Below are 13,368 nucleotides of genomic sequence, written 5' to 3'. Positions count from 1 at the left end.
TCGGAGGATTCTTCTCTCGAACGTGGCCAAGAGTTCGCAATTTTTCTTGCTAAGAACCTAAGTTTCCGAGGAATACATGAGGACTGGCAAAATCATAGTGTTGTACAGTAAGAGCTTTGATCCTATGGTGAGACGTTTCGCGCGGAACAGGTTTTGTAAACTGAAATAGGCTCTGTTGGCTGACAACAATCGTGCGCGGATTTCATCATCGTAGCTGTTATCGGTTGTGATTTTCGACCCTAGATAGGAGAAATTGTCAACGGTCTCAAAGTTGAACTCTCCTGTCCTTATTCTTCCTGCTTGACCAGTGCGGTTTCATGTTGTTGGTTGGTTCGTCTTCGGTGCTGACATTGTCACTATATATTTTGTCTTGCCTTCATTGATGTGCAGCCCAAGATCTCGTGCCGCCTGCCCGATCTGAATGAAGGCAGTTTGCACGTTCCGAGTGGTTCTTCCCATGATGTCGATATCGTGAGCATAGGCCAGTAGTTGGGTGGACTTAAAGAGGATCGTACCTCTTGCGTTCACATCAGCATCACGAATCACTTTCTCGATACCAGGTTAAAGAGGACACATGATAGAGCATTCCCTTGTCGTAGACCGTTGTTGATGTCGAATGGTCTTGAGAGTGATCCTGCTGCTTTTATCTGGCCTCGCACATTGGTCAGGGTCAGCCTAGTCAGTCTTATTAGTTTCGTCGGGATACCGAAATTCACAACTTACACTTAATTCCAATGCAATGAAAATGAAAGTAATCGACTCGGTCAGCGGTTGGGAGCTGACTTTTTACTTCAATTATTTGTTCAATTTTTGCTAATCGATATCAAGGCCTAGTCCGCCACGGAGAGCACTTTCGAATGTTGTTAACCCTGCTGCACATCTCTCCGCCCCCATTTGAAACCTAGGGGTTTCAGCGACCGAACCCCCCGGAACTGCGTTTTCCATAATTCGCCGAAGCGAACGCGACGTCGATTTGGGGCGCAAACGGCCTGGATAAGGAGACAGCCTTTTTGTGTTCCCCGATCTCGAGCTCTCCCCGCTCGAAAACACGGTGCGGGCCTTCATATGGAAGCTGCAGAGGCTTCCGGACAGCATCCGTCTTGACCAGGGCGTTCGTGCACGTGTCCAGTTCCTTGGGAGCGCAGGTAGGTGCGGATGTGTGTCGGGTGGGAGATATACTTTTAAGGCGGTGGAGATTGTCTCTCAGCAGGCGCAGCAATCCCGAATATGTGAGACCCGATCTCTTGTCGAAGACTGGATCTTGGGAGTCTTGGGTTTTCCCCGTATACCAGCTCCGCGGGGCTGGCAGCATACTCCTTTCGGCGGGTTGTTCGGAGGGCAAGTAGAACGAGAAGCAAGACTTGAGTCCAGGACAGATCGTCGCGGGCCAAAATGGCAGCTTTCAGCGTCCGGTGCCATCGTTCTGGCATCCCATTGGATTACGGGTTGTACTCAGTAGTCCGCTGGCGTTTGAATTCAAGGAGTTTGCCTAACTCCGAAAAAAGGAAGACCTCAAATTTCATTCCCTTGTCAGTGATAATCACTGCATGGACACCAAAGCGAGGGATCCACTCTCGACAGAGGGCTTCGGGACAAGATTGCGCCGTAATGTCCTTCAGACATTACTGCCCTCAGGTCACCGCGTAAACCTGTCGATGAGGTGTATGATGTGGAATCGCTTGGTAGTGCGGGGGAATGAGCCCACTTATTTTCTTACATGCCTGGTGACCTTACACTTCTGGCATGCGATGCACTCTCTGGCCCAGCAGTTGATGTCCTTATTCATGGAGGGCCAGAAGTATTACTCGGTGACTAACCGATTTGTCGTCGTGATGCCTGGATGCACTACGTCGTGAAGCGCGTGGAACACTTCCTCGCGAAAGGAGACCGGAATGTATGGCCGGGGTCCGTTTTCCCAGTACTCGCAGCAGAGAGAGAGGTTCAAGCCAAAGATGGGTAATTCTCGAAATTTGTATTTGGGGTTGGATTTGAGGCTCTGAAGCATTGCATCGTCCTCCTGCGCCTTGATGATAGCCGAGAAGTCGAGTGACAAAGCGTCAGCAACTATGTTGTCCTTGCCGGGCACGTGCTGTATGTCGGACGTGAACTGACTTATAAAGCTCAGGTGTCGAAGCTGGCGAGGGGACGCTTTGTCGGGATTTTGCTTCAAATCATATGTGAGGGGCTTATGGTCCGTGAACACTGCGAACGGCCTGCCTTCTAGGGAGAAACGGAAGTCTTTAATGCTGACAGGAAGGACGATAGAAGTTTAGCATGCCCAAGAACCTCCGCAACTCCTTCACGGTTTTCGGACGCAAGAAGTTTGTGATTGCTTGTACCTTGTCTGGGTTGGGCTGTTTTCCGTCAGGGGAAATGAAGTGGCCGAGGAGTCTCACCTGTATCTGGAGAAACTTGCATTGATCAACGAAGAAACGACCAAAACATCATCCAAATACACGAAACAGAAGTCAAGGTTTCGCAGGACCGAGTGAATGAACCTTTGAAAGGTTTGCGCCGCATTGCACAACCGGAAAGTCATCCGTGTGAAATCCACGAGTCCAAAAGGTGTGCATATTGCCGTCTTTGGAATGTCTTCTGGAGCTACAGGGATTTGGTGATACGCCTTGGTTAAATCCAAGGTCGAAAAGATACGACAGTTTGCGAGATGATGCGCACATTCGTGGATGAGTGGAATTAGATATCGGTCAGGAACAGTCTGTGCGTTTAGCCTTCTATAATCCCCACAGGGGCGCCATTCGCCGTTTGGCTTAGAGATTATATGGAGTGGGGAAGACCAACAGCTGTCTGAAGGTCTGCAGATACCCTGCTGCATAAGTTGCTCGAATTCTTTTCGTGCAATAGCCAGCTTCGGGGGTGGTAGATGACGCACCTTTGAGAAGATAGGGGAACCAGTGGTATTAATGTGGTGTTGCTCATTGTGCTTCACTGGTTTAGAGAGACTACATTTGGTAGTAATCTGGCTGAACTTTTGGAGGAGTGCCCGAACACGAGAGTCGGTAATGTCTTCCAAAAGTACGGAAAGATTGTTGTTTGGATGAGATAAGATTCTGCCTGACGAATTAAGGTTGGTTGTGCAGTCTATAAGGGACCTGTTCTGTAAGTCTACCAGCAACCCATAGTGACACAAGAAATCTGCGCCTAAAATGGGGAAGCTGGCATCCGCCAGGATGAATCGCCATGGGAACGTCCTACGCAAGCCAAGACTCATGTCCACGTGCCTGTACCCGTAGGTGTTAATACGCGAGGAATTTGTCACCGCAAGGTTCAAAGATTGTGGGAATAGCCGGAGGTGCCGGGGTACGGGAAGAACCGAAACCTCCGCACCAGTATCAACTAGATAACTGCGCCTGCTGAGAGGGTCATAAATTGTTAGGCGACGTGGCGCTGCTGGCTGGGTGGCCGTCGCCAGGACCCGCCGCGGACCTATTTTTTTGTGGTAGGCGCGAATTTACATGAGAGCGTACATCTGGTAGGTTTTTCGCCGAAACTACGATGGTACCAACAAATGCCTCGGTCCGCAGATTGTCCTGACGACCTGCTACCCAATCGCCTTTTTCGAGCAGTAGACCGCGAGCGAAATAAATAAATAAATTTGGAATGTTGTTAACCCTGCTGCGCCACATGTATGTATCAACAGCATATATGCTTTCAAAACATTTTGCGACCTATCATCTTTTTCTTCAGCCTTAGTCCCTTTCACAAGCGGGGACGGCTCGTCGTGATCGGTTTTGCCATTTGGCTCCGTCGAAATGTGGCTTATATTTGTCATGCAGCAAAATGATTTTTTCGTGTCTACTGCCCCGTTCTGGCCGTCTTTCCTTCAAAGCTCGATTCAAACGTCTCAGCTGTTTCGGATGATTTAAGGAGTTTATAATAAACGAAAGCCATCTCATCTTACCAGATGTACAACGTGATTTTTGAGGCATGAATATTACGTTTCGGCGTCAACAGCCCTGGTTCACCGTTCATCATCCAACTTTTTCGTTATTTAGTTTTATCGTAATACGTTAATTTTTCATTAACAATGACAATGTGGTGCAGAAAACTTTCCCTTTCTTGAGAGTCAAGAAGCGTTTCGTATGCTATCAAACGTCTTTCAATATTCTTCTCTTTCACTTAATGTGGTACTCAATTTCCCGCTTTTTGAACCATTCCCATTGCGATCTGTCAACATTTAACTCTTCGGACAAATCTTCTGGTGTGAGGCTTCCATGGTCATTTAATGATTCCTACCGTTGCGAGGAGAGCGGATTTCAGTACATAGCATAGCCACCAGTGCAATCGCCCTTTTGTAATATGTCATCTATGCACTGCTACTTCCGCCTTTTGGTCAATAATTCTGCGTGAATCTGGCTAAATTGTTCAAGCCAGAATACTCTGATCACATGACGCAGACAAGTGTTGATGAAGGTTTAGAGCTTTTTAATAATAGTGGTGATCACTTTCCATTTGCAGTTCCCATATATCAAGAGAGATCAAAATCTTCAAAGCTGTGCCCATTAATGCCGATAGGAAGAGTGCGATAACCAATCAAACTGACAACCTTGGTTTATGTGTGTGGGTTTGAGATCGAGGAGAATAGGACCTCTGAACACTCAGACCATAATGACCCATTGTACTCCACTCTCCTTTCTAACGAGATATCCCAGAGACGCTTATGTATTAAAGGATTGATAAACTTTGCAGTATGTTTGTTTGATTTTGACAGGAAGGAGGTTTTGTGTGTTCAGCAGCATTTGAGATGACCAAAGTTCAGTGTTCTCAGTGCAGCTTCACTATCGCTACGGAGTGCGGTGCGCCTGCTCGTTAACCGCTCCTCAATCACTCAGGCTGCTGCCCTAAGGATCTTATATGTTTCGTCCCAAAAGGCCGTTGTATATTTTCATCTTCTTCTCAGCTCGTCTTGATTGGTTACCTCATTTTGCTTTTCCAAACGTCTGACTTAGAGACAGTTGCGAGGCTTTCAAATCACCAGCCAGCGAATCAAGCCAACATTGCATCTCTTTTGGTCGTTTCGACTTCGATGTTTAGAGCAATTTTGCCGAGTGAATTCTCAATAGCGCGAATTACGTGACCATACCATCGAACTCGCTTCTCTTGCAATTTTTCGATCGCGAATATCCTCATTTTGGAAGTGATCAATGCGTGTTATGTCACGCATTTTATATACTAGATCCAGTTCTTCCATTAACTTTTCTGTCTCACCGTAATCTACTACACTTTGGATGCATATTCGGACGCCGACTTAATGATAGCAACGTATATTCACATAACTACTTGAGGCTTAAATTCCCAGGTCGAGGCAAAAGTCGGCCTGCACAGCCCATAGGCTATGAAAGCTTGATTCATCTTTATTTCTACCAGTTTGTTCCAAGGAAACTTTTTATCTAGAAACACTTATAGGTATTTCACTTTTTTAGAGAGTTGAAGTATTGTATCCCTCGTCTGTGGAAAGCAAGTTAGTTTTCATTTAAGGGATGTAGCCTTAGTGCCTTCCTACGAATGTGACGCTCACCCTGTTTTCCTAAACATTTCAATAGAGAGATGAGCACGTAGTTCAAAGCGAGACTGGCTAAAAAGGTATTTCATAGAAGTAGCTCTAAGTGCTCTATACCCTCTTTTATCATCGCTGGATCGATGCCCGTCATGGTAGGTGCTTTGAAGTGCTCAAAAGACAGTATAGCAGATTTTGCTTGTAGTGTTCAATTCTCCTTGCAATAATTCTAATTCAGCGCTCTAAGAGCGCTGATTTAGAAAGCCCAACTTGAGCGACTCATCCCTTTTAAGGACACAGCCTTGAAGTCTCTCCTTCGCCTTCCAGTTCCTCACAGTACGTTCTAAAACAGTCCCTTTTGAAACTTCTTACGAGCCTCTTTTATACACGCTGTGAGCTCCGGAAATTTAATCAGACTTCATTTTATTCCTTTTGTAGGCACACTGCATATCATGAGGCCAGGTGAAGTGATGAAATCAAACAACTTTTACTGCTTCCCAAAAAAATGTGTTGGGTGTGTGCTTCATAGCCTATTAAAAATTAATTTCCACTTGACATATTTGCGCTACAAGATGCCTTGGTTTTTGCGTGGGTCGCACACTGGCACACTGGCACACTGGCATTGCCATTAACCTAGTACTGTAAGATGACCGCAAATAAGGTCAGGAGGTCATCAGCGGACATTGGGCGGCTGAATACGGTGAACCGAACCTGTGATCAGCTAGACTCGATGAGCCTGCTAAGAGCTGGTCTAATGTCCGGATAAGACACGCCAGGTCTACAATGTAAACAAGGGCAGTCAGCTTGTTGTCAATTGTAATGGTTCCTAAGTCAAAAGAAACTGGTTTGTTTTGAAACCTGTTAGTAATTAACGAACGGTAAACAAATGGCTAATACTAAGGACAATAAGATCCATATATTGTCCCACAAAAACTTGATCAAGATTCGAGTCGGTGTCAATGGCGAAAGAACAGTGCTGGAAATCTTGTCCAAACTGAGGAAAACATGCATACTTAGACTTCTCAACTCCTACGAGTTTGATATATATGGTTGCCATTCATCCCTTGATGGGGTATAGCGCGCCAACCACACATACGGGCTATTGTTCGCGGTTACTTGAAATGCCTTTCATCTCCCTCCACCACATCCGGAGACGGTCGCACTCCTCCTCTACTGTCCTGCGCCAAGTGTCCTTGCGGTGATCCACTCGTCGACTATCCAAGAGTGAATTTTACTGTATGGCGTACCCCGCAATGCCTGTTGCCTCTTCTTAATGTGTGACTTATCCATTGCCACTTCCGTGTTTTGGTCACATTGTGTACAAGTGCCTGTGTGACGTCCCAGTTCTTCGTTGGAGATAGTGTCAGGCCAGCGTACTTCGATGATACGGCGCAGACTGGTATTGACGAAAGCTCGGTCGATGATACGATGCAGACTGGTATTGACGAAAGCTTGGAGCCCCTACGCAAAACAGGAAGAACACTAGCATAGAACGGTCTCAACTTGAGCCTGGTATTGAGATAATTGCATTTCTAAATTTTAGACAGGGCAGCGAAAACGGATCCTGTGTTGTTAATGCGTCAGACAACATCTGGTTCGGTGCCACCGTCAGCAGAAACCACGCTACTTAGATATTCAAATTGATCGATGCCTTCGATGTTGTACCCATTAATGCAGACAGGGAGAGTGTGATGACCCATCAGACTGACAATCTTGGTTTCATTGGTGTTTATCTTCAGTCTACTTGTTTCTCTTTTCTAATCCAGAGTCATTTGGTCAAGGTCCATGACCCGATGAGAAAGCAAATAGATGTCATCAGCTTAATCGAGGTGTTTGAGGAAAGATCGCATCCTCTATCGAATTTTTTCATATCCTCCGGACAAGGTATCATAAGAAAGTCACCGATAAAAATAAGAAATAATATCGATGACAGGATGCAACCATGCCGGATTGCGCTTTGGACCTCAAAATCCTCCGAGATTTACTTTAGATATAAACCCCGCGCACTGTTCCAAAATGTTCCGTGGGGTATTGTTGTGGTCAATGCAGCAGGATTTGAAGCGGAAATCCGCCTGCTCTGTGTCAATCAAACTTTCGAGATGTCTTTTGATGCGTTTCAGAATTTTTTTTAGCCATTATTTTTGCGATGCCAGGGTTCGCGCAAGTACCCCTCCAATCGTTACACTCAAAAAGGGTCCCTTTGTTTGGGAGCTTGGCGATCATCCGCTTCTTCCATCTCTTGGAGGGGCAGTGATAATTAACTTTTCGGGGAGATCATCAAGCTCAGCGTCTTTAGTCCGTCTGAATACATTGAAGGCCGAAATGATTTCTTTTCTGCTTGGGGGGAGCAGCCCGTATCCGTATGTCACGATGATTAGCCATTTCATCCACAAGAGGAGGAACCTGACCGGATTTGATACGGTAAAAAACTATGGTGAAGTGTTCTTTCCATCTCGTCAGTTGTTCATCATCGTGGATAAGAAGACGCCCGCTAACGTCCTTCATAGGGCCATCAAAGGATTTGCGACCACATGCAAGCTCTTTCGTGATGCGGTTTACATTTCTGAAACCATTGCGATCTGCGTAATAGCAAATTCTCTCTTGTCATGGCGTACACTACGGCGAACTTCCCGGGATTTCGCTCGATAGCGGAGTTCGAGCGCGTTACGCCTGCGTTCATCCACAGTGGTCAATAGACAACCCCTTCCGTTCATCGATCCGCTGCCACGATTCCGCAGTTAGTTAGATCTTCGGGACGTAGCCGACGATTTGTCTAGCGCCTGAAATGGTAGCCCATTGCTTATCGATATTCTCAGGCGGGTTACTCAGTATATTTGCTGCTCGATCTGCAAGATAGCTCTCTTACTGTCGAGCGACAGCTGGGTCGTACAAGCGGTCGATGTTGTACTTAGGGGGTCGCCTTTCCTCAACCCTGCGAAAAGTGGCGGACGCAACACGCAATCGAACGTAAATGCATCCATTCAGAAGACAACTTCTAAATCTATTGCTGAGTGTGGAGTGGTCGATCTGATTGCTCGTTAAGTTTCGGTCAGTTGAAACCCATCTGATCTTATTACAGACTCTATATTCGAACAATGTTCCACCAATGACGAGGCGTGAAAGTTGCAGAAATCCACGAACCTCCCATCATTAAAGTTGCGGATACCAAGACCGTGGGGTTCAGATCACTCATCACGATCACAATGCCAGCTTTAGGAAGCCTCCCCCGAACTGCCTTTAATTGCGTAGAAAGAATTCTTTTCCACTATATCGGAAGTCTCCGTGGGTGCGTAGTATTACGCAATTGCGGTCCCCCTGGAACTGGAGGGGAATCTTGCAGTTGGAAATCTGCCAGAAATCGACTGTCAGGTCAAGGAAGCGCGCCTTGCGGTACCCGTCAGAATAGTGCGACCCCGGATTCGCATCTGCTACACTTGCCTTTCCAGATAACAAAAGCACATTCCCATTAGTGTGGCGAGCGGGAGAGGAGTACTCTCCAGAGTTCCACTATCTTACTTCGTTTAGGCTTAGAAGGTCCAGTTTATATTGTTGGAATTTCCGCGCAAGTTGGAGTTGGCGGGCGTTCTAAGGACCGTCGTTACCGTTGTCGAGGAGCGTGCACACATTCAAGAAGCCAATCATAGTCCATTTTCAATAGCCAAAGGTCCGGTTGCTAGCCCACAAATTTCCATCCCTTTTAGTCACCTTTTACGAGAAGCAGGGAAGACTTCAAGTTTATTCTTTAGTCTCTACTCAAAGGCTGAGTTTTGGAATAACTTAAATGGAAGTTTCAGGGTGGTTTTTTGGGCATATACTGTAGCTCCTAGAGCCATTCCCTGTTGCTGTCAGAATATGCCGAGCAGATACATTTTCTCCTGTTTTTGGCTGGCGTCTCACAATTGAATACTAACTCCAAATAATCTCTCACCTCAAGTTAAAGCTTTCTTATACTTTAACATCTTCTGTGGATAGTATTGGAAACGCTCTAATTCCTTCAAATAAAAAAGTCAAATTAATAACTCCATTATTCCAATAGAGTCCAGAGACTTCTCCAGCAGGCAAACACAAGGGGATTTGACCAAGCCAATTCGGTCCATCTATTATCGAATATTCGACACAAACGTGTTCACTTTGCCGTGCATCCGATCCCAGCCAAACAAGGGGTGATTTTTCACCCACCTGGCGCCGTGAACAATCTACAACTCACTCTGCCCCCTGCCTCGTAATCAAATCCGCCCAATATAGATATTGACCTTTCAACTATCGCATGCGGAACGTACGCTAGTGAATTTGTTCTCGAGCAAGTTTTTCACGCCCTAAGCGCATTGTTTAGTGGGTTCTGTTTGTTTTTCCTGTCCGCCGGTGCACGTCCCACTTTTCGTCCTCCGCTGATCATCATGCATAAACAACCGGAGCCATTTATACTTGTAAGTGAGTGCATTACATATTCATCGGTTGGTTTTTAATTGAAGGGAAATTGATTTACTCTAGTGGTTTATAAGCGATTGTACTTTCACGGGTCATTAGCATGACAAATTGGGCTTTGATGTCGCACCACACAACATTCTGGGCGAATAAACAGAATTCGAAACGGACCAGGGTGCTGCCTGGAGCCGGGCGAACATGTGCAGCAGAAAAAACTGCTGAACGATGAAACCATATCGGAATCCATTTACCATACAAAGAAACGTAATTTTTCACATCTGAAATCACACTTTTGGCCTAGCTCACTTTTACCCGGCCCCTTCGGGAGAGCCAGATAGGAAACGAGTTTGAAATGTAAAAATGTTCACAGGTGATTACTGTTTCGGGGTCCCGCGCAGAGGAAAATAGAATCGTTAACATATCGCAATATTTCATTTTAATTAAGAATTTGTAGCAGGTCTTGGCCGGTGTTGATGGCCTTGCTCTTTTCGTGGATGGGTGAAGCCGAGATGGAATGGTTGGATGTTAACGCCAAAATAATCTGTCATCGGCTCTCTCCCCGCAGCGAAACCATTTGCATAATATTGAGATTTCCCTTTGTCCGGACTAAAAATAGCAAAGGAGGCAGTCCCGGGAAAACAGTGGATAATTAATAAAAGATAACGCAGGCAAGTGAAAGCGCACGTAATCCACAATTAGGAGAGTCAATTGAAGCGGTAAGATGCGGGGGTGCGCGGGATGGCTTTGAACAGTGCATCCACCTACCCAAACAAATGACCTGGGGTCGGTCGAATTTATGTACCTCCAATAAATAACAAATAATTTCAAAGGCCACACTAATTCCATAAAGCTCAAACGCAAAGAATAACGACCAAACCTTCCTCCATTTGAGTACTTTCTGAAGCCGTCAGAACCCACGTCATCTCAGCTTTCCGTCCTCCTTGCGAATTCACTGGGTCTCACCACCTTCTCGGTTATCCAAACAGCCCGCCCGCTCCAGCATTGGGTTCGGCCGAAACGGACCCTGTCAGCCTGGAAGCAGCACCCCTCCCCGCTCTGTTTACCTAACCGCGACGTTAACAAACTCCTTCCACATACCACCGAGCCCCAAAAGAATCGACTAATTAACCTTTTGCCTTGCGAGCAACATTTGAGTAATTGGTTGACCATTGGTTGCTCATTTGTCCGTGCGGTTTGTGTGTACACATGTTATCCCATTTGAATTTATTTATTTATTGTTTGCACAGAGGTTCTGGTAGGAGCCGCACAAAAAATCACAGCCGAAATGATTTAATTTCAAATCAGATGCGGCAATTATGTGTTTACTCAAGGTTTGGAATGAGCCGCTTTCATTGCTTTCGTTACAGGTGAACACACAATCCGGAATTATCCCGCCACGGTGCATGGAGCCTTCTTGAGTGGACTACGGGAAGCTGGGCGAATTGCCGACTATTACCTGGGCTTTCCTTGGGAGACTGGACAGGAGGAAGCTGCAAGCCGGCATTAAAGTCGAAAAGCATTTCAACGGATTATGTAATTTGTAGACTATAATTTTCGTGTTTTACTTTAATGTTCCTTTCCTAATTCCACTTTCTAGTTTAGAGAGCACAAACGTACTTCTTGCGCTTTTATTGAATTTTTAGTATTATCACATCCAATTGTCTGTATCTAGATTAAATTTTGCCATAGAATAGATCTTATTGTATGTTTTTATATGTGCACAAATAAATCGACATTCTACAGAAAGATTTTACCAATTCCGATCTGAATTTCCCTAAAACTAGTTTGATAAAGGGTTGAGTAAGGGACGATGCTATTACAGATATTTGATCAACTTTGGAGCGACGATATTCAACTGAAAGTCCGTGAGAAGCAAGGTTTCTAGCAAAAAGCCAGGTTAACTTAATTACCAACTGTTGATCCAGGATGGACAGCTGGCGGGGATGTTTGGAACAGATATCAACGGAAGGATCTGTTGGATTCAATGGTGAAATTAATTTCGGGATAAACCACGCTAACATTTGTTTTAAAATTACAAAAAAATGGGCCTCTGCTCTCAGAAAGACGCAATCAAGGGAACGCATTCCATTTTTATCTTTTTGCTTGCGCTTCTGCCGGTGAACACGCAGCCTCTACAGTACTCCCGCCATAGTGATGACGTCTATTGCCAGCGACCTTTAACGGTGAAGAGAGAACGGCGAATGACCGGTGCACGTCGGGATACAATGGGAGAACCTGGAGCCATCGACATCTCGCTGTCGACGTTGATGGGGTGATGTGAGCCTAGTTCTGCCAAGGTGGTAGTTGTGGCGTGTATCAGGAGCCAGCCCCTTAGGGGCTCTGGTCAGATAGTGTGCATTGACACGGTGTTAATAGACCACGTTGCTCCGAGTGAGCGCTGAGCCGCCCATGAATTCCGGGATCAGGCCTCAGGGAACTGGGGTAGGGGCTGTGTCCCCGACGGTGCACCCGTTCCTGACTATTGCGGCCCCCTCCTTTGCACATGATACGTTGGTGAATTTTCCATGGAGTATAAACATAAACCAACAAAAAAATCGACGAAATAACAGGAAAGGAGGAAAAGCTGAGTGCGTTTGGGCGCAAGGTGGATTCATCCTAGCTAGAACCGAAGAGGAAACTCTCATCAGGAAATGCACGGCAGTGGTGAAGCGTATGCGGTCGGCTACGTTCCCCCAGAGGAACGTCAGCGAAGACCTCAAAATCGGGCTGATGGAATTGGAGGAACTATTGGAACGCGTCTTCTTCTACAAGCGGACGTGGAGAGCAGCGGAAGACGATTGAAAAGCAGAAACAGACGCACTTCCCGCTGAGAAGGCTGCTAGCGCCAAACGGACCGCAGATAGCCTAATGCAAAGCGAACTGGGAAAAGCAGAAAAAGGACGACGTTCCTGAAAGAGGCTTCACCAAATTAGTTTTCAGGGCCCACAAAAAGCAGACGAAATATGATAAAAGGAAACAACTGACTACGCCGCCAGAGGTGCGTCTGTCCAAAGACAAGGAGACTGCAAACCAAGAGCCATTAGCGGAAAAGACGGAACGATAGCCGACGGAAGGCAAGATATCTGCGGAAGTCCTCAGGGAAATCCGCTACAGGATCAAGCCCGAAGACAACGAAGCGGCGGAATCCTCGTCGAAATAGGTGCATTCTGCCAAGCGGTCAAGGGTTCATTGGGGGAGAAGGTTTTTGTTTCTAGCTTAGAGCCTATGTGCTCTCTAGAAATCCGAAATCTTGACAGAAAAGGTCGAAGTCGAGGAGGCTATAAAGCATGAATGTCCAGAGGTAAGCAATGGCCGAATAGGTCTGCCCTCTGCAAATGCTCGAGGCCAAAAATGTGCAGTGATGGAAGTCCCCGAACAATATGAGGAAACTCCTTAGCGGCGGAAAAATCAAAATTGGATGGATAGTA

The 13,368-nt window shown here is 46.2% G+C and overlaps 1 protein-coding gene across 1 annotated transcript in view; it reads left to right on the top strand.

Annotated features, from left to right (window-relative positions):
• LOC119650175 (possible lysine-specific histone demethylase 1) overlaps positions 1 to 11,688 on the top strand; it is a 697,245-nt gene extending 685,557 nt beyond the window's left edge. Inside the window, exon 10 of the mRNA XM_038052729.1 lies at positions 11,308 to 11,688. Coding sequence (XP_037908657.1) covers positions 11,308 to 11,447 — 140 coding nt within the window. The 3' untranslated portion in view covers positions 11,448 to 11,688. The remainder of the gene's footprint in view (positions 1 to 11,307) is intronic.
• Positions 11,689 to 13,368: the final 1,680 nt, after the last annotated feature.

The sequence above is a fragment of the Hermetia illucens genome, chromosome 2 (genome assembly GCF_905115235.1).
Source record: "Hermetia illucens chromosome 2, iHerIll2.2.curated.20191125, whole genome shotgun sequence".
Taxonomy (NCBI): Eukaryota; Metazoa; Arthropoda; class Insecta; order Diptera; family Stratiomyidae; genus Hermetia; species Hermetia illucens.
The sequence above is the reverse complement of the archived record's forward strand: the minus strand, read 5'-3'. Positions and strand labels throughout refer to the sequence as shown.